Source organism: Bufo gargarizans, chromosome 5, assembly GCF_014858855.1.
Source record: "Bufo gargarizans isolate SCDJY-AF-19 chromosome 5, ASM1485885v1, whole genome shotgun sequence".
Classification (NCBI taxonomy): Eukaryota; Metazoa; Chordata; class Amphibia; order Anura; family Bufonidae; genus Bufo; species Bufo gargarizans.
In genome coordinates this window covers 33,150,346-33,176,615 of record NC_058084.1, presented here as the reverse complement: position 1 = coordinate 33,176,615, position 26,270 = coordinate 33,150,346, and the positions used below count along the sequence as shown (strand labels likewise).

General features: G+C 44.6%; 1 protein-coding gene across 2 annotated transcripts in view; it reads left to right on the top strand.

Annotated features, from left to right (window-relative positions):
- Nucleotides 1-474: 474 nt before the first annotated feature.
- Nucleotides 475-26,270, top strand: part of GRHL2 (grainyhead like transcription factor 2) — a 107,490-nt gene continuing 81,694 nt past the window's right edge. Inside the window, exon 1 of one of the 2 annotated variants that reach the window (XM_044294420.1) lies at nt 475-944. In XM_044294420.1, coding sequence (XP_044150355.1) covers nt 874-944 — 71 coding nt within the window. In that variant the 5' untranslated portion in view covers nt 475-873. Of the gene's footprint in view, nt 945-20,322; nt 20,467-26,270 lie in introns of those variants that run through there. The other variant, XM_044294422.1, reaches the window with a different exon arrangement.

The following is a 26,270-nucleotide window of genomic DNA, read 5'->3' as shown; positions in this document are numbered from 1 at the left end:
AAGGGTGGTCCCCAGAAGAGCACCAACCTTGGTGACCTCTCAGTCACCTTCCTTATTCACTTCCACATCTAAGAAAGAGCAAAATACGTGACTCAAATATATAGGCTTCAGTAGATGTGGAAGTAGTCCCTGCAGAACCTGCCACCATGTAACCCCCACAAAAACATTTAATGATAATGACCATTCCACAATTTATGATATCAAGTCCTACATTAATTGCAACACAGTAGGCGTCATATATGTTATAAAATGTAAAGAATGTGATCTACTCTATGTAGGGAATACTACAAGAAAGCTAAAAACTAGATTAATGGAACACATGAATTACATTACTAATCCCAGCTATACCAACATCTCAAGTGCAGCCAAACACTTTATTTCTAAGCATACAAGAAGCTTGAATTTTTTCACTGCCTTAGGCAATGAAAAAATACAATCACGTGTTCGGGGTGGAGATCTGAAAAAACGCATTGTGTGCATAGAGGCTTACTGGATCTTATGCCTGAAGACCAGAAGCCCAGCAGGACTTAATGTTAGGAAATAAATAATGCATGTGTACTAACCACTTTATCATGAAGCTTCTTATTGCATACAACATGCTTAGGATTGTACACGTTTATACAGTTAACATTCTTATTTAAAATGTAAAACTTTTTTTTTGGTTGATGCGTTTTTTGTTGCGTTTTTTATATATGTATTTTATTTATTTTATTTATTCTTGTAATGATCTCAGTTGATTTAATATCTCCAGTTAATTGAAATAGTGTCTTTCCTTCAGATATTCCCTCATAGAGGCTCGTTCAAGATCGGACAAGTTATAAATACAACCCTTCGAGTATTTGGATCCTGCAATGACATTGATGGCACAATCATATGATCTATGGACTGGAAGGTTCTCAGCGTCAGATGTGGAAAAAATATCAGCGAAGTCATAAATGTATGGGGTAAGAGTTTTTGACCCACTAGTGATTCCAGCCTGAATAATCGGTAGACAATAGGAATTACATTTAGGTCCCCATTTCTCTATTTCACCCGTGGACCAATTAATGACAGGGTAAAGAATCTGGAGCCAGGGCATGCCCAAAACCACCTCCATGGGTGAATTATCTAATATCAAAAAAGAACAAATTTCATTATGACAAGTCAAGGAGTACAAAATTTGACCGTTCCACCCACCAAAGGAGTAGAATCAATAGCAACAATGTAGGGTTAGGGAGAGACAAAATGGGTACCCCCCATAGAGAGAGCAAAATTATGATCAAGAAAATTAGAGGCGGAGCCTGAATCAATAAAGGCCTCCCCCGTGACCCTTAGAAGAACCCAAAGAAATAACCACCGTTACTAGTAATTTCCTTTTTGCCACCTCTGGGAGTACCTTATCCTTCGGGACGTCCAATTTGGATGATCTCCCGGAGGAAGGGACCTTGGGGCATAGTTGTACCCAGTGGTCAGAGTCTCCAAAGTAGAAGCATGTACCCCTCAGGTGTCGTTGATCTCTTCTGGTCATCCCGAGTTGTATGGGTTCTTCAAGATGATTTTCCACCTTGACTCTCATAGGTAAGGAGTCTGGTTTGCCCACCGCCTATGGAAAAAACAGATGTTACCGCTGCCTTTCTCTAAAGCGTCGGTCCAGTCTAATGGCTAGGGTCATAGTCTGCTCTAAGGCAGTGTTTCCCAACCAGTGGGCCTCCAGCTGTTGCAAAACTACAACTCCCAGCATGCCAGGACAGCCTTTGGCTGTGCGGGCATGCTGGGAGTTGTAGTTTTGCAACAGCTGGAGGCACACTGGTTGGGAAACACTGCTCTAAGGTGTCAGGACAGGGATAGCTGACCAACATGTCTGAGACTTTCAGAGAGCCCTGATCTAAACTGACACTTGAGTGCTGGCTCATTCCAGCCAGAGGGAACACACCACTTGCGGAATTGGGTACAGTACTCCTCTACTGGTCTGTCCCCCTGAGTAAGAGACTTCAACTGAGATTCTGCCACATTCGCCCTATCAGGTTCATAATAAAGTACACCTAAGGCCTGAAAGAACGATTCCACTGATGCTAAACAAGAGGAGTCCGTGGGGAGGGAGTATGCCCATTCTTGTGGGTCGCCTTGCAACAAAGAGATAATAATCCCTACTCTTTGGTGTTCAGACCCTGAAGAATGAGGGCGTAAACGAAAGTACAATTTACAGCCCTAAATGCAAGAAAAGATCTACCATCCCCTGAAAAACTATCCGGCAGCTTAACTTGGGGCTTGATATTCTGCAGGGAGGAGGTAGCTTCAGGTGGGGTCTGAACCGATTCCTCCTGCTGTAACCTTTCCGTCAACTCCTGCACTATTTGAGCAAGGTTATGGACCTGATCAGTAAGCACTCGCATCGGGTCCATAATGAAGGTAAGGCCTGTGATTCTGTCATGTACGGGAGGAGTATCTGCCGCCCTGAGCTCCACCCTCACCTCTGTCCCTGCCTACTTGCACTGTCCGCCCTAGGCGACGGTGTACAACTTGACGGCGGTCCCTAATCTGAATACAATAAAGGAGAAAACAACAAAGTGACAGGCAGGCACTGAGGGGTTAATCAAAATCAATACGAGCCGAGGTCAGGAGCAAGGAGGAACAACAATGCAAAAGGTAAAAGCAAGATCAAGTCAAACTCACGCCAGGGTCAAAGCCAAGAGGTCACGTCAAATGCAGGAGGTAGCAAGAGCGAGGTCAAAATACAGAGCCGAGGTTAAAACACAACAAAACACTAACAGACAATATGCTGGTGAATGAAATAAGACCAATCACAGGCCACCTGTGGCCAGCAGGCTGCCTGTTTAAATAGCCCTGGCTGATGAGTCACATGACGTGGCCAGCGTCACGTGATTACAGTACACAGCCCAACACAGCTGAGCACCGATTATCATTATCGGCGCTCAGCTCTTTTGCTGCTCGCCAGCTGCCATGGAGACGAGGACGCAGGCTGCGTTCTTGACCCTCTCCTTGCACAGGGCGCCGGCGCTGCTGCAAAAGAAGCACGCATCACCGACCCCTTGTTACAATTTATTCTCAGGTCACTTTTTCAGTTATTTCTGGTGAAAGCGTATAGGGGCGTATTTCATTAAAAAAAGAAAAATATATACGCACTGCACTGTTGCAAGTTATTTCTGGTTAAAGCATACAGGGGCGTATTACAGTAAAAAAAGAAAAAATATATTCTTATTACATTTCTGCAGTTAATCCTGGTAAAAGCGTATAGGGGTGTATTTCAGTAAAATAAGAAAAATATATACGCACTGCACTGTTGCAGTTAATTCTAGTGAAAGCATATAGTGGCCTATTTCAGTCCAACAAGAAAAATATATGCTCAGTTCACTTCTGCAGTTATTTCTGTTGAAAGCGTATAGGGGCATATTACAGTAAAAAAAGAAAAATATATACGCATTTCACTGGTGCACTTATTTGTGGCAAAAGCGTTCAGTGGTCTATTTCAGTACAGAAATAAAAATACATTCTTAGTTCATGTCGGTAGCGGTTATATTTGTTGAAAGCGTTTAGTGGCCTATTTCAGTACAAACAGAAAAATACATTCTTAGTTCACGTTGGCGGTTATATGTGTTGAAAGCATGGCTGGGATTCAGCAGGGTGGCAGCAGTGGGAGGTCGGGAGCCAAACCTACCCAGGAAGTAGTGGTGCGGGGGTTCACAGACGTAGCGGGGGTAGCAGTCAGTGTGTCGGTTATATGTGGTAAAATCTTTATTGAAGTATTTCATTCAAAAACAAAATTTATTCAGTACTCAGCGCTGTGGTTATATGCGTTTAAATCTCCATGGTGTCTCCATGATAAATCTGCAGCGTAGGGGCCCCCTTGTGTCTTCTACACACTTTCAAAATAATCCTTCAGCGGAGCGAATAGATGCCGGATGATCGGGATGCTCCATGACCTTCCCAGGAGCTGATGTCTGGAGCAGCGGTTCATTTCTGAGATGTCCGTATAGTGCAGGTAAAATCCGAAGACCCTTGCCATCTCCATGTGGTAAAATCTTTATTGAAGTATTTTGGTGGAAAAAAATAATGTATTCAGCGTTAAGCGCTGCACTTATATGTGGTAAAATCTTTTGTGAATTATTTCAGTGGAAAAACTAATTTCCACCTCCTCCATTAACTTTCTCCTCTCTTCATTCTCATCTTCAACACATACACTGACTTGACACCCCCCCAGCTATATATAAGTGGTGCCATCACCATCTAGGGGTGAATAAAGGTAAATTACACTGCCAGCCTGTTAAAAGGGAATTACAGCATGATACCACAATACATTTGAAATTACATTTAGCAACAGTTTAAAGTGCCCATATATAGCACAGGCGTGGCTTAGCCAGGATTTCCACACACCAATGCTTGATGCATCAGACTAGATCATCTATGGTGCCACACCAACTATTTGACAAAAGAGACCAGTTTCTTCTGGCTACCTGTCTCAGCTACTTTTCTGATGCTGTTACCCGCCTGATGCCACACATCTGATGCCAAGTGCTCCCTCTTTCACCCACCATCTTCAGTGGGTACTGGTATTGCCACCAACCTCCACAGTATGTCACCTTGCTGCTCTGTGGTCTCCTCATGCTGCTGTCACCTTCACACTATGTCACCTTGCCACTCTGTGGTCTCCACATGCTGCTGCCATCTCCACACTATGTCACCTTGCCTCTCTGTGGTATCCTGCTGCTGCCATATCCACACTATGTCACCTTGCCACTCTGTGGTCTCCTCATGCTGCTGCCATCTCCACACTATGTCACCTTGCCACTCTGTGGTCTCCTCATGCTGCCGCCATCTCCCCACTATGTCAACTTGCCTCTCTGTGGTATCCTGCTGCTGCCATATCCACACTATGTCACCTTGCCACTCTGTGGTATCCTGCTGCTGCAGGAAAACTCCTTTTGCTGTATGGACCGAATTACGTTGTGTGATGTCTGAAAGTGTGAGGAAAATATACATTATGAAACAAAAAATATACAAAAACTACATGAAAAAATGACAACCTCCTGATGCTGCGGCCACCTCCAGACTCAGTCATTGTGCCACTCGGTGGCCTCCTCATACTGCTGCCACCTCCAGACCCTGTCATTGGGCCACTCTGCGGTCTCCTCATGCTGCTTCCACCTCAACACTATGTCATAGGTCCACTATGTGGACTTCTCATGCTGTTCCCACCCTCCCCACTTAATGACTGGGCCACTATTTTGGCTTTTGGCCTGGCTGACATCATCATTTATTTGACCTTTCTTCTGATCTGTCAGAAGGAAGGAAAAATGAGACGCACAACAGATCCTATCTGTGTATCAGCTGTAAGGCCTGTATGGTCCCATCAGAATTGGCTTATGATTTGGTAGCCAAAAACGGGAGTGGGTACAAAACACAGAAGACATGCAAATATTCCATTCACGTGTCATCTCCGTTTTAGATCCACTCCTGTTTTTTTTGGGGCATTAGCAATACTGATGGATTACTGACCAAATGCTGACTGAGTGAAGGCAGATGCTCCACAGACAGGATCCGTTTTTTGTGGGTTATTGTTCTGATGGATCAAAGGAAGGGCAAAATAATCAGTGACGCCAACAAAAAATTTCTACTGACACCGTCTCCACTCTATCAGGAGGGCTCTACATATATAAACGTGTAAATGCATTTAATAGAACAGGTTCTGTTGATATCGATGTGGAATCAGCTGGCGATAGTGTAAAAGGAGTGTGCTTCTTCTTTGCGCTAACATCGACCTGTAAGGCTGAGTTCATACTTGAGTTATTTGGTCAGTGTTGGCCCCGTGACTGCTCAAATAAGTGAAGTGCGCAGTGATTCTAAGAGCGACGCCTGTCATCTGCATGTCATACTGACTCACAGTATTATTTCACTACCACAGCAGACTCCCTATGCGTATTACTGCAAAGCACAGTGTTCTACACCACTATAAAGGCTCTCAGCATCCAGAAAATAGCAGTTTTTCAAAGAAATTAGCTGCAAATATATTCGGATTGAATCGGATTTTTCCCGAAAAATTCGGCAAAGCGGTGAATTGAATTTACGAAAAATTTGCTCATCGCTAATGAAGACCCCAAAGTTGAGGCAAAAGCGGAGGCTGTATAGTAGAGTTTTTTCTTTGGGTATGACAGGTTCATTACACTATGTAAAGTCAACTGAACCCCCAATCAGGCAAGAACAGCCAAGAATCAGTGTTTGAACTTTTATGATCTTTCTGGGGGGGGGGGGGGGAATAATAAGGAATTGTCATATGTGATTTCAGCATGACTAATGAGAGGTATAGCTTTAGGATGTTTATAGTGTCCTGGTAGTTCACTGCTAAAATTATCAAACGATTTACTGCTAAAATAGTAACATAGTACACAAGGCCGAAAAAAAGACATTTGTCCATCCAGTTCGGCCTGTTATCCTGCAAGTTGATCCAGAGGAAGGCAAAAAAACCCTGTGAGGTAGAAGCCAATTTTCCCCACTTATGGGGAATAAAAAATTCCTTCCCGACTCCAATCAGGCAATCAGAATAACTCCCTGGATCAACAACCCCTCTCTAGTAGCTATAGCCTGTAATATTATTACACTCCAGAAATACATCCAGGCCCCTCTTGAATTCCTTTATTGTACTCACCATCACCACCTCCTCAGGCAGAGAGTTCCATAGTCTCACTGCTCTTACCGTAAAGAATCCTCTTCTATGTTTGTGTACAAACCTTCTTTCCTCCAGACGCAGAGGATGTCCCCTCGTCACAGTCACAGTCCTGGGGATAAACAGATGATGGGAGAGATCTCTGTACTGACCCCTGATATATTTATACATAGAAATTAGATCTCCCCTCAGTCGTCTTTTTTCTAAAGTGAATAACCCTAAATTTGATAATCTTTCAGGGTACTGTAGTCCCCCCATTCCAGGTATTACTTTAGTTGCCTCCTCTGGACCTTCTCCAGCTCTGCTATGTCTGCCTTGTTCACAGGAGCCCAGAACTGTACACAGTACTCCATGTGTGGTCTGACTAATGATTTGTAAAGTGGTAGGACTATGTTCTCATCACGGGCAGCAGCTGCCTGACACAGTTTTTTGCAGCTTAGTTTGCTGTTTATTAAAATTCCTAGATCCTTTTCCATGTCAGTGTTACCGAGTGTTTTACCATTTAGTATGTACGGGTGACTTGCATTATTCCTTCCCATGTGCATAACTTTACATTTCTCAGTGTTAAACCTCTTCTGCCACTTCTCTGCCCAAGCCTCCAATCTATCCAGATCCCTCTGTAGTAGTATACTGTCCTCTTCAGTGTTAATTACTTTACACAGTTTAGGCTGCTTTCACACTAGCGTTCGGGTTTCCGTTCGTGAGCTCCGTTTGAAGGAGCTCACGAGCGGACCCGAACGCAGCCGTCCAGCCCTGATGCAGTCTGAATGGAGGCGGATCCGCTCAGACTGCATCAGTCTGGCGGCGTTCAGCCTCCGCTCCGCTCGCCTCCGCACGGACAGGCGGACAGCTGAACGCTGCTTGCAGCGTTCGGGTGTCCGCCTGGCCGTGCGGAGGCGTGCGGATCCGTCCAGACTTACAATGTAAGTCAATGGGGACGGATCCGTTTGAAGATGCCACAATGTGGCTCAATCTTCAAGCGGATCCGTCCCCCATTGACTTTACATTGAAAGTCTGGACGGATCCGTCCCAGGCTATTTTCACACTTAGCTTTTTTTAGCTAATATAATGCAGACGGATCCGTTCTGAACGGAGCCTCCGTCTGCATTATTATGGGCGGATCCGTTCAGAACGGATCCGCCCGAACGCTAGTGTGAAAGTAGCCTTAGTGACATCTGCAAAAATTGATACTTTACTATGCAAGCCTTCTACAAGATCATTAATAAATATATTGAAGAGAATAGGGCCCAATACTGACCCCTGAGGTACCCCACTAGTGACAGTGACCCAATCCGCCAGTTACTTACGCACATACAGACGTTTTCTCCCAGTCCGAGCATTCTCATTTTATATACTAACCTTTTATGTGGTACAGTGTCAAATGCTTTGGAGAAGTCCAGATACCTGACATCCATTGATTTGCCGCTGTCAAGTCTAGAACTTACCTCCTCATAGAAACTGATTAAATTAGTTTGACATGACCGATCCCTCACGAAGCCATGCTGATATGGCGTTATTTGCTTATTTCCGTTGAGATGCTCTAAGATAGTATCTCTCAGAAAACCTTCAAACAGTTTACCCACAACAGATGTTAAACTTACCGGCCTATAGTTTCCGGGCTCTGTTTTTGGACCCTTTTTGAATATTGGCATCACATTTTCCATGCGCCAATCCTGTGGGACATTCCCTGTCAGTATAGAGTCTGCAAATATCAGAAATAAGGGTCTGGCTATGACATTACTTAATACCTTTAGGATACGGGGGTGTATGCCATCCGGTCCTGGCGATTTGTCTATTTTAATCTTTTTAGGCCCCCTGCACACGATCAGGATTGCGTGCGGATTTTGCGCGCGGATAATCCGCACCGTAGGTCATGTACATTCTATTCTATGAGAATTTGAAATTCTCAATGCACACGATGCGGATTTTGACCTGCGGTGCGGATTTTAAAATCCGCGACATGTCAATAATTTTTTTTTTTCCTGACCGGATTTTCTTCATTCACTTAGTGAAATCTGCATGCGGAAAATCCGCACCGAATCCGCATGAAAATCCGCACCAATTAATGCGGATTGACCGCACAGATTTGCCTGCGAACACTTGCGGATTTCAGTGCGGATTCTCCGCACATGAATCCTGAACGTGTGCATGTACCCTAAAGTCGCTGATGTACTTCTTCCTGGGTCAGACAGGACACTTTTAATGGGGAATTTATTTCAACATTCGGCATGTCATCTGACAGTTTATTTTCCTCAGTGAATACATTGGAGAAAAAAATATTTACCAGCTTTGCTTTCTCCTCGTCGCTCTCTGCGACTCCCCCCTCATTATTCTTTAAAGGGCCGACACCTTCAGATTTATACTTTTTAACATTTATATAATTGAAGAACATTTTAGGGTTAGTTTTACTCTCTTTGGCAATTAATCTCTCGGTCTCTAGTTTGTCCGCTTTTATTTGTTTTTTACATGTTCTATTTTTTTCCTTAGGCCCCTTTCACACGAGCGAGTATTCCGCGCGGGTGCGATGCGTGAGTTGAACGCATTGCACCCGCACTGAATCCTAACCCATTCATTTCTATGGGGCTGTTCACATGAGCGGTGATTTTCACGCATCACTTATGCGTTGTGTGAAAATCGCAGCATGCTCCTCTTTGTGCGTTGCGGTGCGATAATCCACTCATACCAGGCCCCATAGAAGTGAATGGGGTTGCGTGAAAATCGCAAGCATTCGCAAGCAAGTGCGGATGCGGTGCGATTTTCACGCATGGGTTCTAGGTGACAGTCTATTCACTGTATTATTTTCCCTTATAACATGGTTATAAGGGAAAATAATAGCATTCTGACTACAGAATGCATAGTATAATAGTGCTGGAAGGGTTAAAAAATAAAAAAGTTAACTCACCTTATCCTCTTGATCGCGTAGTTCCCGGTCTGTTCTTTACTAGCTGTGGGCTAAAGGACCTGTGGTGATGTCAGATCACATGCTCCATCACCATGGTGATGGACCATGTGATTGGAGCATGTGATCTGACGTCACCACAGGTCCTTTAGCCCACAGCTAGTAAAGAACAGACCGGGAACTACGCGATCAAGAGGATAAGGTGAGTTAACTTTTTTATTTTTTAACCCTTCCAGCACTATTATACTATGCATTCTGTAGTCAGAATGCTATTATTTTCCCTTATAACCATTTTATTAGGGAAAATAATACAATCTTCAGAACATCAATCCTGTGAAGAAGTTCAGGTTTGGGTACCAAACATGCGCGATTTTTCTCACGGGAGTGCAAAACGCATTACAATGTTTTGCACTCGCGCTGAAAAATCGCGCATTTTCCCGCAACACACCCGCCTCTTATCCGGGCAAAAAACATGACGCCCGTGTGAAAGAGGTATTATAGTTTTTCAGTGCTTCCGTGCTACCATCCTGTTTTAGTGTTTTATATGCTTTCTTTTTGTCATTTATTGCTTTCTTTACAGTTCTATTTATCCACATTGGTTTCTTTTTGTTCCTTAACCTTTTATTTCCATACGGTATGTTCCTCTCACAATGAGATTTCAGGATGTTTTTAAAGATATGCCATTTTGTGGCTGTATTTTTATTTGTGAGGACTTTGTCCCAGTTAGTTAGGCCTATGGCCTCTCTTGGTTGGCTAAATTTAGCTTTTTTTGAAGTTTGGTATTTTTGTTCCTCCCTGTAGAAACGCTCTTTTGAATGATAATTGGAAGGTTATTACTTTATGGTCACTATTTCCCAGGTGTCCCCCAACCTGCACGTCTGTTGTTCTGTCAGGCCTATTGGTTAATACTAAGTCCAGTATGGCCGTCCCTCTAGTCGGGTCCTGAACCAGTTGGGAGAGGTAATTGTCTTTGGTTATTGCCAAGAACCTGTTTCCTTTATGAGATGTACAGCTTTCAGTTTCCCAGTCTATATCTGGGTAGTTGAAGTCTCCCATAATAACCACCTCATTATGATTTGCCGCCTTGTCTATCTCATTTAGTAGTAGATTTTCTGTGGACTCTGGTATATTAGGTGGTTTATAGTAAACTCCTATTAGTAATTTATTGTTGTTTTTAGCTCCATGTATCTCTACCCACAGTGACTCCACATGTTCATGTCCCTCACTTATATCTTCTCGGACTGTGGGCTTTAGACAGGACTTTACATAAAGGCAGACCCCTCCCCCTTTCCGGTTTTGACGATCCTTTCTAAACAGACTGTAACCCTGTACATTAACTGCCCAGTCATAGCTATCATCCAGCCATGTCTCAGTTATTCCCACTATGTCATAGTCCTCCTCACACATCACTAATTCCAGCTCCCCAGTTTTATTAGTCAGGCTTCTGGCATTAGTATACATACATTTGAGAGGTTTATGTATATTTTTTACCCTACACCTTTCCTTCTGAACTGTTCTAGTCCCTCCTTCTATTCCTCCCCCAGTCCCACTACATTGCCCCCCGGTCTCTATCTGCCCTATCTTTCCCTCCTATAATGTAATTATCCTCCCCCCCAGTCCCTAGTTTAAACGCTCCTCCAACCTTCTAGCCATCTTTCTCCCCAACACAGCTGCCCCTTCCCCATTGAGGTGCAGCCCGTCCCTACGATAGAGCCTGTAGCCGATAGAAAAGTCGGCTCAGTTCTCCAGGAACCCAAACCCCTCCTTCCTACACCAGTAGTCAAAAGGTTCACTATTAGATTTGTCAGAATGTTTACTGTGATGTTAACTATGCAGTTTCAGCGGTACAAAAGGGTGAATGTGGCTTATTTATGCATTATATATCTAAAAAGGCTGTATTTGGGAAGGAATTAGTTAACTAGCAGACCTTAGTGATAGTTGCCCGTGGTGGGCTGGCTCCGCTCCCCTAGTTAGTGAGTTACTGGCAAGTAAGCCACGAGAGAAGTCACGTATGTAGCTTGCTGGTGTGTAAGCCAGTCAAGCTGAAGATAAAGCAGGAGAAAAGAATTCTTCTCCAAGGAGACATCATCTCTGTGAGTGTAAACCTTGCAGAAAAGCAACTGTGCTAAGAATGAGCCTCTTATGGAGAGAACAGACTTTTTACAGAAGGTAAAAAAATAGGTGAATCTGTGTACAATAAACTCAGTGAAAGGTAACCCTCATTTATGGCTGTAGACTTCACTGCACGTGGATTGGGTTATTTGCTTCAGGTGCCTTTCTATACTACTGAGATGGACTGGCCATCCGTTCTGCAGTTGCCCATTGCAGAGACATATTAAAGAAATGTCACACCTTGGTCCATTGGAAAGATTGCCTGTACAGAGGTGGCAGTTACACCTAGACCCTGGTACCTGAGGGAGCCAAAACGTGATTCCTCTATATAAGAAGACACCGGTGTTATTAATGGCACATGGTAAGGTCGCAATCTTCCTACAGATTTTACTTTGGGGCCCAGGAGTTTCAAGTTATACCTCTGTGCCCGATTCTTTGTGTCTGCAGGAGATAAGCCACTTACAGTGGTGTAGCTGTGGCTCTTCTGCCCACGTATAGCAACACGTACAGTATGCTCAGCTGAGCCGAGTGTGCATGTTTATGACGGAGTCAGGAGAAATAACTTTTGGACGAACAAGCATTTATGTGTTTGGCCAGGCTGGTATCAAACCCAGTCTTTTTGGGATCTTTTTTACCTTCTATTGAAATCCCAATACAACAAGTATGTAATAAATTAACAGACGGCCTTTGTTCAGTAATAGAAATAGAAGTGACAATGACACATACATATTGTTGCGCACAAATTTAGAGAACTATGGCGCTGATTTATAAAGACCGGTGTGTGCTGTGCCGATCTCGACGAGCCCTGCGGCAGTCCATGTGCTAGGCTGAATTCTACTCCAGTTTGCAGCCGGCATAGACTTTAGTTACCATTTACGGCAATAATCTGGCGTAAATTATGATAAATGAGTCGATGGCCCCACCTGACCCCATTTTTCTAAACTGGCATGAAAACGGCAGTTACAACTAGATTATGTAACAACGGCACTTAAAAAGTCATGAGTTTGGTGACGCCAAAAACCAAGCGTAGGGACATGCTAAATCTCCCCCTTACTGTTATAGCACATGAATCAGTTGTGTCGGAAATATGACTCTCAGCATACATACTTGTTTGGCTGTTATCAGAACTCCCATAGAAGTGAAGGTAGCATGCTGAGAGTTGTAGTTTCACAACTGCTGGAGGTTGCTGACCCCTGCCATAGTGCACGGTGGAGGATTTACCTTTGCTTTGCATATGGTGAATATAATGGGAAGGCAAACACATGACGTCGTCTATGGCCTGTGCTGCCACAATTGCTATGAAAATAAGGGATGCGTTTAGGTTAAAAACAACGCTGTGGTCAGACTGTAATACCGTATGTCACATTAAAACACTGCGACAACAAACCAGGGGGAGATATTTTGACAACCGTCTCATAGTCCTATTATAATATCGCGGTCTCTCTTACCCTGTGGAGATATCACATGATTAGTTATATAACCATAAGCCTCAGATACACATCACTTCAGCCCAGCTTCAGTATACATAACATTAACCACATATTCTATTAACAAGCGGCAGTACAATAGACGGCTGTGCTGTATGCCCTGCCCAGCCAAGTTGTGTAGGAGTTATATAATGCCAGAAACTAGGGCTGTTTCTAGGGATGAGCGAATCGACTTCGGATGGAACATCCGAAGTCGATTCACATAAATCTTTGTTCTAATACTGTACGTAGCAGGAGCTCCGTACAGTATTAGAATGTATTGGCTCCGATGAGCCGAAGTTATTCCTTTGCAAAGACTCGCGAGACTTTACGTAATAACTTCATAAATTAATTTGTACTGTAAAAAAACATTTCCCGAACTCGGGTTCGGTTCCAAGTGTAACCTTGTGCGACTTCACAAAGCAATAACTTCGGCTCATCGGAGACAATACATTCTAATACTGCAGATCTGCAGCTCCGTACAGTATTAGAGCAAAGTTTTATGCAAATCGACTTCGGATGTTTCATCTGAAGTCGATTCGTTTATCCCTAGTTGTTTCCATTCAATGGATCAGCAAGGTATGAACTACAAATTCAATAGCTACCAGCTCGTTTGACCGACAGCTCCCAACTCCCCTACACATATGCACGCTCAGTTCAGCATGTGTTCTGAATGGGTAGAGAGGAGCAAACCTGAGCCAGACACCCCTGGACCTTGAAAACAAAGGATCAGGCATGTTGATGTTTGACCTTTTTAACAGACCTTGAGACATAATTTGGATAATAATTAAGCCAGCATCACAGCTGCAGACAGCTGTTTCAGGGTGATTGCCTCTCATCAGTGCAGAGCAGAAAGTACTGACTTTAAGGGGTTATCTCATCTCAGCAAATAGAATTTATTATGTAGAGGAAGTTAATACAAGTAACTCGGTGTCGGACTGGGGTACTTAGGGCCCACCAGTGTGGCTGATTCTGGGGGCCCACCTTAGGGCTCCTGCACACTAACTTTTTTCCATGTCTGTACCGTTCACTTCACTTCAATGGGGCATGGCCCCAGAATCGTGTCTGTATGTCCGCATGGCCGTTCTGCAAAATGATAGAACATGTCCTATTATTGTTCACATTCCAGACAAGGATAGGACAGTTCTATTAGAGGCCGGACGTTCTGTTCCGCATAATGTGGAATGCACACACCCGGTTTCCATGTTTTGCGGATCCGCAATTTGCATTCTGCAAAACATCCAACGGTCGTGTTCATGAGCCCTTACAGTGATAACAGAGATATTAAAGATGAAGTATGATGGCGGACATTCACAGCAAAATGCACAAACATACATGTGGCCGAATTTACACATATATGGATAGCCTGCACTTAAGTCAGAAACAAGACACATGCAGCGCACACCAATCACTCATTGGATAGATGTGGGACACAAGACACTTATACATGGCTCACATGCCACTGATACATAGATCATACAATAGCACACACCAATCACATAGGAAACACGCAATGCACACACCAAGACATTTGTGCCTAATCCTTAAGTGTAGCACACTTTTAGGGGTTAAATGGGTTGTCTCACTTCAGCAATTGGCATTTATCATGTAGAGAAAGTTAATACAAGGCACTTACTAATGTATTGTGATTGTCCATATTGACTCTTTTCCATCACATTATACACAGCACGTATCCATGGTTTTGACCACTCTGCAATCCAGCAGCGGTGGCCGTGCTTGCACACTATAGGTAAAGGTGTTGGCCTATGCGCACTTCCAGGCTTTCCGTATAGTGTGTAAGCACGGCCACCACTGCTGGATTACACGGTGGTAATAACCATGGATACGTGCCGTGTATAATTTGATGGAAAGGAAGCATTATAGATAATAACAATACATTAGGCCTCTTTCACACGGGTGAGTTTTCCGCTCGGGTGCAATGCGTGAGGTGAACGTATTGCACCCGCACTGAATCCGGACCCATTCATTTCTATGGGGCTGTGCACATGAGCGGTGATTTTCACGCATCACTTGTGCGTTGCGTGAAAATCGCAGCATGTTCTATATTGTGCGTTTTTCACGCAACGCAGGCCCCATAGAAGTGAATGGGGCTGCGTGAAAATCGCAAGCATCCGCAAGCAAGTACGGATGCAGTGCGATTTTCACGCATGGTTGCTAGGAGATGATCAGGATGGGGACCCGATCTTTATTATTTTCCCTTATAACATGGTTATAAGGGAAAATAATAGCATTCTTAATACAGAATGCATAGTACAATAGGGATGGAGGGGTCAAAAAATAAATAAATAATATTTTAACTCAACTCATCCACTTGTTCGCGCAGCCGGCATCTCTTCTGTCTTCTTCTTTGATGACCTGGAGGAAAAGGACCTTTGGTGACGTCACTGTGCTCATCACATGGTCCATCACATGATCCATCCCCATGGTGATGGATCATGTGATTGACTGTGTGATTAACGCAGTGACGTCACCAAAAGTCCTTTTCCTCCAGGTCATCAAAGAAGAAGACAGAAGAGAAGTCGGGCTGCGCGAACAATTGATTGAGGTGAGCTAAATTATTATTAATTTATTTTTTAACCCCTCCATCCCTATTTTACTAAGCATTCTGTATTAAGAATGCTATTATTTTCCAAAGCAAAGGTGCAAGAGGAGCAATGTGAGCAAGGGGCACAAATGGAGGTTCAAAGCTGAAACAGAGGCATTAGGGTCATCTGAGGGGATCCTTGAGCAGGGGTAACTGGAAAAGAGGCAATATTAGCAGTGCATTTAGAATGGGGGCATCTGGAGCTGGGACGTTTATGGGGTGCACCTACAGAAGAGACATTAGGGTAGCCTGAGGCAGGGTAATAGTGGCGATCCTGGAGCAGAGGTATAAGAGGGGCAACTGGAGAAGAGGCAATATTAGGGGTGCATTTAGAGTGGGGGCATTGGGGGACATCTGGAGCTGTGGCACTAATGGGGGTACACCTAAAGCAGAGGCATTGGGGGGACCTAGGGAAGAGTCCCCCCAATGCCACTCGCAGCACACATCTGAGTCTACTATAAACAAATCGCCTATTTCCCCCTTACAGTCTCCTACAGCTCACTACTGTCACACACCTGACAAATCAGCCAGCACTGCAGAGGAGTCCTTCTCTCCAGGAACCACAGTTTTCTGACAGCAGGGAGGGCAGGAGGATGGCCAAACATGTTGTCTCCTCCTTTACTGCCAGCATCCTGGGAAGCTTAGAAGATACTAGTTGTGGTGCAAGGCCTAAGTGGCAAAACCGCAACTGGTCAACGTTCCCTGTATTGCTTAAGTGCAAGACAGACAGACACAGAACGCAGCCACACAGAGAAGGGTTGTATGGAATAAGGTCAAAAGCCGAGAGAACAATACAGTACACATTTGGAAGACGGAGGATAGTCAAAATAGCCAATCCAAAGTCAGAACCAGATGGGTATCATTGTACAGAATCACAAGACAGAGGGAGGTCATTGCTCTGCTAGATTTATATCAAGCTGACAGCTCAAGGGGAGTGTCTTTTCTGCTGAAGCTTAGGGGCGTGTCAAAGCTCTCCCTATCACAGCTCAGGAGGCAGTTGAAGGATGAAACTGAGCATGTGCAGCCATCTGAGTGAGCAGGACAAAGAAATAAAAATAACAGCAGGTGGCGCTGTACAGATATATTTTATTGAATAACTCAGTGGCTATACTAAATTTTTAATTACATGCAATTACAAAAGAATTCAGATCCAAGTGCTGGTTTGAAAACTGTAGAATATTTTTCGTGGGTCAACCCCTTTAATATAACAAGCACTCCAAATCCACAACAAACGCAACTGGGAGCACAGAAAGGGAGTGAAACATAAATGGCAAGGGGGTATTGCCAGTATAGGATTTAAATAGATTGCCGAGTCCCTGAATTAGAGCCTGATAAGTCCAGAGATTCGGACCCCCATTGGACCAGAACACCACAATTCAAATGATAGGTAGGCTGAGATGTCACTCGCCTGCTAAATGAAATACACGCATACATTTAATCACAAAATCTCCACCAGCGTGCGTGAGCTGCGGGAGGAGGGGAATGAGCCCTTCTATGCCATGGACGCGCTTGTGTCACCGGGGGGTGTGGCCTGGCAGCTTGTCTGACACCATGCGCCCATGCCCGAGTCCCAGGCTGTGGCGCTGGACCCCATCCATTTCCCACATCCCATAATAGTAATTGAAGATTTGTTAAAGAGCTCCAAATCCCCTGCATAGACATGATTTAATGGATGACCTTCTGGCTGCCTCCACTAGAGGGAGCTTAGGAGCTTACTGCATACTGTAAGACAATGATAAGACAGCAAATAAGCTCCCTCTAGTGGTGATTGTGCATAATAGCATGCTATTTTTAAAATGCATGAAATCTTTAAATCTAGACGATGAATGGCCAGCTTAGATGTCACATCATGGACACCATAAATGTCCAATGTGTGTGGGTCATACCCCTGGGGCCCCATTCTTGAGATAGGAGTGGGCCCCAGAGGTATGTCCCACAATCATTGGACATTTATGGCATATGCTATCAATATGTCATAAATGTTGAAGTGAGAATACTCCTTTAGTAAATCTTTCTCAAAGAAACTCTCGCTGTGGAAGGATTGGTATACACGGCGATCTTGCCGATGACACTCGTCGCGCAGCCAAGAATCTCTGTGTAGCACGGCAGCCATTGAACTGAACGGGATCACAGCACGAATCGCAAGTTACAGCAACCACAGAATCGCAAAAAAGTCCAACACTGTGCGATTGTTGGCTCGCGGTCGCAGCAACCTGTGAATCACACTGAGACCCCATTCTATTCAATAGAAGCAGTGCGATCTTTGGTCGATACACGGTGGCAAAGATTGCCATATAACCCCAGCCTTAGGGTCCCCAGCACACGAATTTGGCTCTGATGTTTGTTTGTTTTTGCCAGTAAAAAACACCAGAATAAGTATTTTTCTGCCTTTTTTGCACACAATGGAGGAGATTTTTAAAAACTGGTGTAAAGTAGAACTGCCTTAGTTGCCCATAGCAACCAATCAGATCCCACCTTTCATTTTCCAAAGAAGCTCTGTAAAATGAAAGGTGATATCTGATTGGTTGCTATGGGCAACTAAACCAGTTCTACTTTACCCCAGTTTTGATAAATCTTCCCCGGTGAATAAAAAAAAAAAAATCCAGAACGACAAAAAACTCCACTTAAGGGCTCATGCACCTGACCGTAAAAATACGGATGAACTGAACAGCTGGCCCCTAAAAGATCAGTCCTATCCTCGTCTGTTATGCGGACAATAATAGGACATGTTGAATTTTTTTGTGGAACGGACATACAGGAAACGGAACGCACACTGAGTAACTTTTTTTTTTGCGGACCTATTGAAACGAATGGTTGACGCATGCGGTCCGCAAAAAAAACCCCAAAACTGAACGGACACAGAAAGAGAATATGTTCGTGTGCATGAGCCCTAAGAAAACCAATTGTGTGAAAAACAATTGTGTGTCCTGCATTTCATATTTCCCATAGACTTTCAGCTAACATCTGGAACTTGTGTTTTTACCACAAAAAAATTCACCAAAAATGGCTGGTGCAAAAATTAAAAAAATAAAAGAAAATAGCACAAACAGGCGTAAAAGTGCAGAAAAATGCTGCTAAAAGCCTTTGTGTAAGGGCATTCAGCATCACGGATGCGGACCTATTTACTTCAATGGGTCCACAAATCCGGAGATGCGGAACGGAAGCACGGAACGGAACCCTACGGAAGCACTACGGAGTGCTCCCATGGGGTTTCATCCCGTACTTCCGTTCCGCAAAAAGATAGAACACGGCCGGATCGCGGACCCATTAAAGTGAATGTGTCTGCGATCCGCTGCGGCTGCCCCACAGACTGTGCTCGTGCATTGCGGCTCGCATTTTGCGGGCCGCAGCACAACTACGGGGCGCACACGTGTGAAAGAGGCCTAAAAGCACACTAAGGCCACCTGTACACGTTGCAGAATACATGCGGTTTTTCCTCACAGATTCTGCGCGGAAATCCGTAGCGTGTGAAGGCGCCCTTAGGCCTCATGCACATGACTATATTTTCAGTCCACGTCTGATCCGGAGCCAAAAAAAAATATACGGACAGCACACGGATATCATCTGTGTGCTGTCCGCATCCGTGCCACAAATTAGAGAACGTGTCCTATTCTTGTCCTTTTTGTGGGCCAAGAACGATGCAGGAAGCACACAGCCGGTATCTGTATTTTGCGGATACGCGGTTTGCTGACTGAAAAACGGATGCGGCCATGTGCAATAGGCCTAAGGGTCCATTCACACGTCCGTTGTTTCTTTCCTGATCTGTTCCGTTTTTTGCGGAACAGATCTGGACCCATTCATTTTCAATGGGTCCTGAAAAAAATCGGACATTGTGCTGTCCGATTTTTTTCAGGACCCATTAAAAATGAATGGGTACAGAACTGGTCCAGATCTGTTCCGCAAAAAACGGAACAGATCAGGAAAGAAACAACGGACGTGTGAATGGACCCTTAAGTTGTCCAAAAATGTGTACAGTATTTTGCATAGCCGACTTTTATCTTGTGTCTATGGCCACCGCACGTAAGAAAACTCAGGCACTACACATATCTGTCCGGGAGAACGGTAAATTCTGCATGAAGTCATCCCCAAAGATGGGTTCTTGGGGGTTACCCTTTGTGCGTGAGTGCAGAAGTAGTCCGCTTAAAGCCCTGAGCAGGTAAGACAATGGGTTAAGTATACAACGCACATTCATTTTTTCCCTCTTCCTGCTTTATGAAGGCTGTGGTCATCAGGCAGGTTCCTTACCTACCATAAAGGTTCCTCCTTTAAAAATAAACTAAAATTTCCTAGCCGCGCGCTTTTGTGCATACAGGTGATCATAGTACGCAGATTTAACCCCTTCCCTGTGCGGCTTGCAATGCTTGTCTGTAGCAGGCGTAGATGGGAAGGGACATAGGACAGCACTGACCTGTGTGACTGTTCCACAAGAGGTGGAGAATGGGGTGGAGAGACCTGGGGGCGTAGCTGTCTACCTGTCTCTCACCTTTCTGGCTGGGCTGGGAAAGAAAGAAAAAAAAAAAAAAGTCAAAGGAAGGGGGGGGAGGGGTAGAAGGTAGAGAGGAGGAAAAAAAAAAAAAGAAGAATTACCAGTAGCACTTGTTCTGCCATCTCTTTCCCTTCCACACACCTTTACCTGCACAGACTTGAAAGTCCAGTTCCACCAGGGAGCGAGGGAGAACATAAAGGGAGAGTTCATTGGATCAAACATGTCACAAGAGACGGACAAGTAAGTGATCATACTGGTTTGGGGATCTGGTGGCAGTGAGAAGCTGGGAAAGTTTTGCTCATACCTCTCCTTTCCTTGTGGTTGGATTGATCTGATGAGAGTGCTCTGCAGACCCCCTGAGCTCTACTGTAAACTTATCCACCACCATGTTGCTTGAAAACAAAAAGTTTTTAGGACTATTTATTATTATTTTTTTTTATTACCCCGGAGAGTTTCACGGAGGCCGCTGAGCTGGGAAAGGGCCCAGGAAGGGAAAGGGAGAGAGATTGGCTTTTGTGTGGAAGTAACAAAAGACTTTTCTTGTGCTGCACAACCGTCGTCTCCTGTGCTCTTGTCAGGTGGGCTCTGGTGGTGGGGGGGATCCATTCAGATGACCTCTTCCACCTTCTTCTTCCCGGCAGTGAGTCCGTCTCTAGCGTAGTCGAACGGAATGACTTCTTATAGGTGGCACGGTTTTAATGATACAGAGCAGAGGGGAGGCGTTCAATCAATTAAATTGTCTTCTTTGTATTTTTGATACATTTTTTGCAGAAATACACGTTGGAGATATTTTTGTCTTACTTTTATCCTCGTCATTTTATTGTTGCATCTGTGCAACGTTATGTGATGAAATGCAACCCAGAATCGTAGATTGACAGCAGGACGTGCTGCCTCTCTTGTCATTTCTGTATGGGATGTATATGGCAGGCTTGTAATTACTTCGCTAAATGCTGGGAGTCTGTTCCAAGCATCCACAACTCTTAAGTACATTTGAGATCTCTTCTTGTTGTAATGTTTGATCATTTTGAATTGTGTGCAGTCAGTTGTGAGGACAATAGTGCCATATGTTACTCAGTACCATAACACAAGTCTGGTGGCTTTCATGGATTCTTGAGACCTTTAGAACCACAACAGCTGCAAAGCTATAGGTAACCTAGGTTCGGTCTAGCAGGGCATATGGTACTATACAAGAAGTTCTAGTCCACTGATCTCCAGCGACTTTGGTGCTGAGATGTGGTATATGATATGGGATTTGTATGGAGGGCTGTCCTGTCATCCATCAATGGGTGGGTTCAGGAAGATTTATACTACTCCTTCTGTGCCTCAGGCAGATTGACTGATGTCTCGGGAGACAAGTTGGGACATTCAATCTCCTGAGTCTTGCCTTTCATCTCTGATTAGGATTGTCCTTTCATGCCCTCATTTGCTATTGTTCTTGGCCTAGGAATGAATGATGGACAGACGCATTGAATGGACATTACTTCAGATTCCACTAGTGTCAAAAACCTCAGATAAACACAATAAAATCTCTCTTTGGGAGTTTCTTAACTATGTAAATGGCGGCACAAGAAGCTTTCTTAAAAAAAAAACAACAATTGGACTTAATCCAGGGATTGTAAAATTTGCAATAACGGGTCCACCCATTGCAACTATAAATCGCTGCAGGCATCAACATAGGACGTCTGATATGCGGCATCTCCTTATAGCAAGCTGAGGCACGTTGTCCATCAGCCTCTCAGGCGTAGAGAGAATACAGATTTTATCCCTGTTGTGCTTGTGAATAAAATATTTCCATTGGGTTTATTCTATGGGATCGTATTGCACAATACCCCTTTAGGGTGTCCTACTGTTCTTACTAGAAGAGACTCCCAATGAGAAACTGATCACAGGGTGTTCCTGCTAAAGTCCCCAGCAAACAGCTGTCATGTGCGAGGAGGACCTGGCACTATGGGGGACCTTTCTCAACCCCTTTACTACTGCCATCACAAACTTGGGAGTGGAATGTTGTGACTTTTTGGAGGGTTTTAGATACCTTTAAAAAAAAATTGAGCAGTACGGGCCCTAGCATATCCAGCCAGGCATATTTATTATAATCTACACCAGGATACTCTCTTTCTGGGGTAGATTTCAGTTCTGGCGCAGGGACCTACAAAGATGAGCCAAAATTATTAAGAGATGTGTGCCTCTGACACCCGGGACCCCCGCTGATCAGCTGTTTGAGAAAGCACCAGCGCTCACAGTAGTGCCACGGCCTTTTTGCAGCTTAGCCTAGGCCTGTGATGGCTAACCTCCGGCGCTCTAGCTGTGGTAAAACTACAACTCCCAAGATGCACACTTGCTTGGCTGTTCTAAGAACTCCACAGAATTGAGTGGAGCATGCTGGGAGTTGTAGTTTCACCACAGCTGGAGTGCTGGAGGTTAACCATTACTGGCCTAGGCCAAAGGAAGTCACGTTTATTGATCACATGGCCTAACCACAGCTCAGCCCCATTGTAGTGAATGGGGCTGAGCGTGATACCAAGCACAGCCACTCTATGTATGGAGCTGTGCCTGGTGAGGGTCTACTGCAAGCATCTGTGCCTTCTCAAACAGCTGATCCTCTGGGGTCACGGGTTTCAGACCCCCACCGATGAGTATAAAAGTCTCGAAAAAACCCTTTAAGACCAGTATGTAAAACACCAAAATCAATAACTGTCCACCCGGGCTTCCAACCCCCTTGCAGCGCCACCACAGGAGACCTGAAGCATTACACAGGACACATAGAAATCAACGGGGTGTCCGTGTAATCAACAGATGTGTCAGGTCCTCCAGACTGAGAGGCACTCTTCGTAGCCACTGTCAGATTTGGCTAATAGAAGTAAGTGTCACTTGAGGAACCCTCCTCTACTACATTTGTATGCCCTACCAGGGTTTATCTAAGACCATAAGCTTCCCATGCACAAACTGTAAGTGGTTTGGGTAATGCTTGTTTGGAAATAGGCCTCATTTATGAAAACTGCCTGACAGTGAAAGTGTATGTTATAATAGCAACCAATAAAATCTCAGCTTCCATTTCTTCCTGAGCACAATAGAAATGAGAGCTGTGCTGAGATTGGTTGCTAGGGACAACCCAATTTCAAGCAAGCAATTATAGGCCCAGATTTCCTATTGGGGGCAATATCTATACTGGGCAGGTTAATGGAACTATCTTTGTTGCCAACAACAGCCAATCCCAACACTGCTTTCATTTTTCAAGGACAGAATGCAAAATGAAAGCTGTGCTGGGATTGGTTGCTATGGTTTTAGTTCTAGACAGTCTAAAAGTTTAAGGGAGGACTCATCACCACACGGGTTTTTGGTGATGTTTTTTTTTTTTTGCACCTGTGTTTTTTGGTGCATTTTTTGTGATAAAGACATCAGCTCCAAAAAATATAAAATGCAGGACATAGTATAGTATATATAGTATATATATTTTTTTTTTGCCAGAGGTAAAAAAAAAGTTCACAGCAGTTGTTTAGGAAAAAAGAAACCGCTAAAAAGTACCATAAAAAAACACCATGCGGTATGGAAAAAACCATGAGTGGTTTCTCTGGAAGTAAGCAAAATCATGTGTCGTGGCCGTAGGACAATGGTTAATTGTCTTAATTTTTTGTTATTTTTACGCCAGAAATTTTGGAGTAAAATAAAAATAAAAAACCCCTTTTAGGCCATGCCTTCTTTCTCATTAAACCACGCCCCCTGTTAAGCGTGGCAAATAAACCGTCTAAAACAAGAGATGCAACATTTTGTGACAAAACACGACCAAATATAGACAAAGTCCTGGTGCATATTCAATAGTGAATTTAGGCTATAATGTCTCACACCCAGGGACAGATTGGCCATAGACCTTACAGGGAAACTTCCCGTGGGCCGATGCCCAGGGGCCGCCTGGGCCCTCCTCACGACTGGCCAGTGGAAGTTTTGGTGGATGTATTTTGTGCTGCTGGCAGTATTAGGCCTCTTGCACATGAACGTGTGCGCCCCCTGGCCGTGCACGAACACCAACCATAGAATGGGTCCGCCCATTCCGCAAAACGATAGGACATGTTCTATCTTTGCGGAGTGGAAGAACGGGATGAAACCCCACGGAAGCACTCCGTAGTTCTTCCATATTGTTCTGTTCTGCACCGTTCCGCATCTCTGGATTTGCTGACACACTCAATGGGTCCGTATCCGTGAAGCGAAATACCCATGGAACGGGACCGTGTATTGCGGATCCGCAAATGCGGTCCGCAATACGGCCACGGAACGCACACGTTCGCGTGAAAGAGGCCTTATGTGATGGACTGTGGTATTTGAGTCTGTTGGGGCGGTATAATGTGCCATAATATGGTATTGCTGTCCCTGCCTTCCATCAATTTGGACCCAACTATAAAATGGGGCCACTTTTAGTATTTTTTCCAGGGCCACTTTAAATTCCCAGTCCGCCCCTGACGACACCTGATATACATCTGCTGAAAAGTTGGTTGGTCGTGTTGGACTTCATCACCTATTGACTGCCTGCAGTGGTATGTGTATGGAGTTGGTGGGCGAGCATTAAAGGGATATTCCGGTTGTTAGAAGTTATCACCTATCCACAGGTTAGGGAATAACTATTAAGCCCCTTTCACACGGGTGAGTACTCTGCGCGGGTGCAATGCGTGATGTGAACGCATTGCACCCGCACTGAATCTGGACCCATTCATTTCTATGGGGCTGTGCACACGAGCGGTGATTTTCATGCATCACTTATGCGTTGCGTGAAAATCGCAGCATGCTCCTCTTTGTGCGTTGCGGTGCGATAATCCACGCAACGCAGGCCCCATAGAAGTGAATGGGGTTGCGTGAAAATCGCAAGCAAGTGCGGATGCGGTGTGATTTTCACGCACGGTTGCTAGGAGACGATCGGGATGGAGACCCGATCATTATTATTTTCCCTTATAACATGGTTATAAGGGGAAATAATAGCATTCTGAATACAGAATGCATAGTAAAATAGCGCTGGAGGGGTTAAAAATAATTTAACTCGCCTTAGTCCACTTGATCGCGTAGCCGGCATCTCCTTCTGTCTCCTTTGCTGAACAGGACCTGTGGTGACGTCACTCCGGTAATCACATGTTCCATCACCATGGTGATGGATCATGTGATGACCGGAGTGACATCACCACAGGTCCTGTTCCTGAAATGAATGCTCACCACAGGAGACAGAAGAGATGCCGGGCTACGCGATCAAGTTATCAAATTATTATTTTAACCCCTCCAGCGCTATTGTACTATGCATTCTGTATTCGGAATGCTATAATTTCCCCTTATAACCATGTTATAAGGGAAAATAATACAATCTACAGAACACCGATCCCAAGCCCGAACTTCTGTGAAGAAGTTCGGGTTTGGGTACCAAACATGCACGATTTTTCTCACGCGCATGCAAAATGCATGACAATGTTTTGCACTCGCGCGGAAAAATTGCGGGTGTTCCCGCAACGCCCGTGTGAAAGGGGCCTTAGATTGGTGTGAGTCCTACACTGGGACTCCCACCAATTACGAGAACAGGGGCCCCTGTATCCCCTACAGCCACCCTGAAATGAACAGAGCCGCCGGTTGCACATTTTCGTAGCCGCACCATTCTACAGTTCTGTAGATAGCGGAGTACAGAGTACTGCTACAGTATCTCAGGAATTCTCATAGAAATGAATGGAGCGGCCGCATGCATGCCTGTAGTGGTGGTGGTGGTGGTACCGGGCCCGCATTCTCGTGATCGGTGGGGGTCCCAGCGGTAGGACCCCCACATATCTAATCGTTATCCCCTATACTGTGGAGAGGGGATACATTTTAACAACTGGAATACCCTTCTAACTGTGTACTGAATGTGTATGGCCAGCTATAGATATGAAAGGTTTAGGCCTCTTGCACACGGCTGCTGTTCGGCCATTCCGTGCATTGGGGACCGCAATTTTCTTATATCTCTGGCTTGGTAGCAGCTAGAGATAATAGCCTGGTATTGCTTGAAAGCTGGCAGTCCAGCCAGGGGCAAACTGTGAACTTAA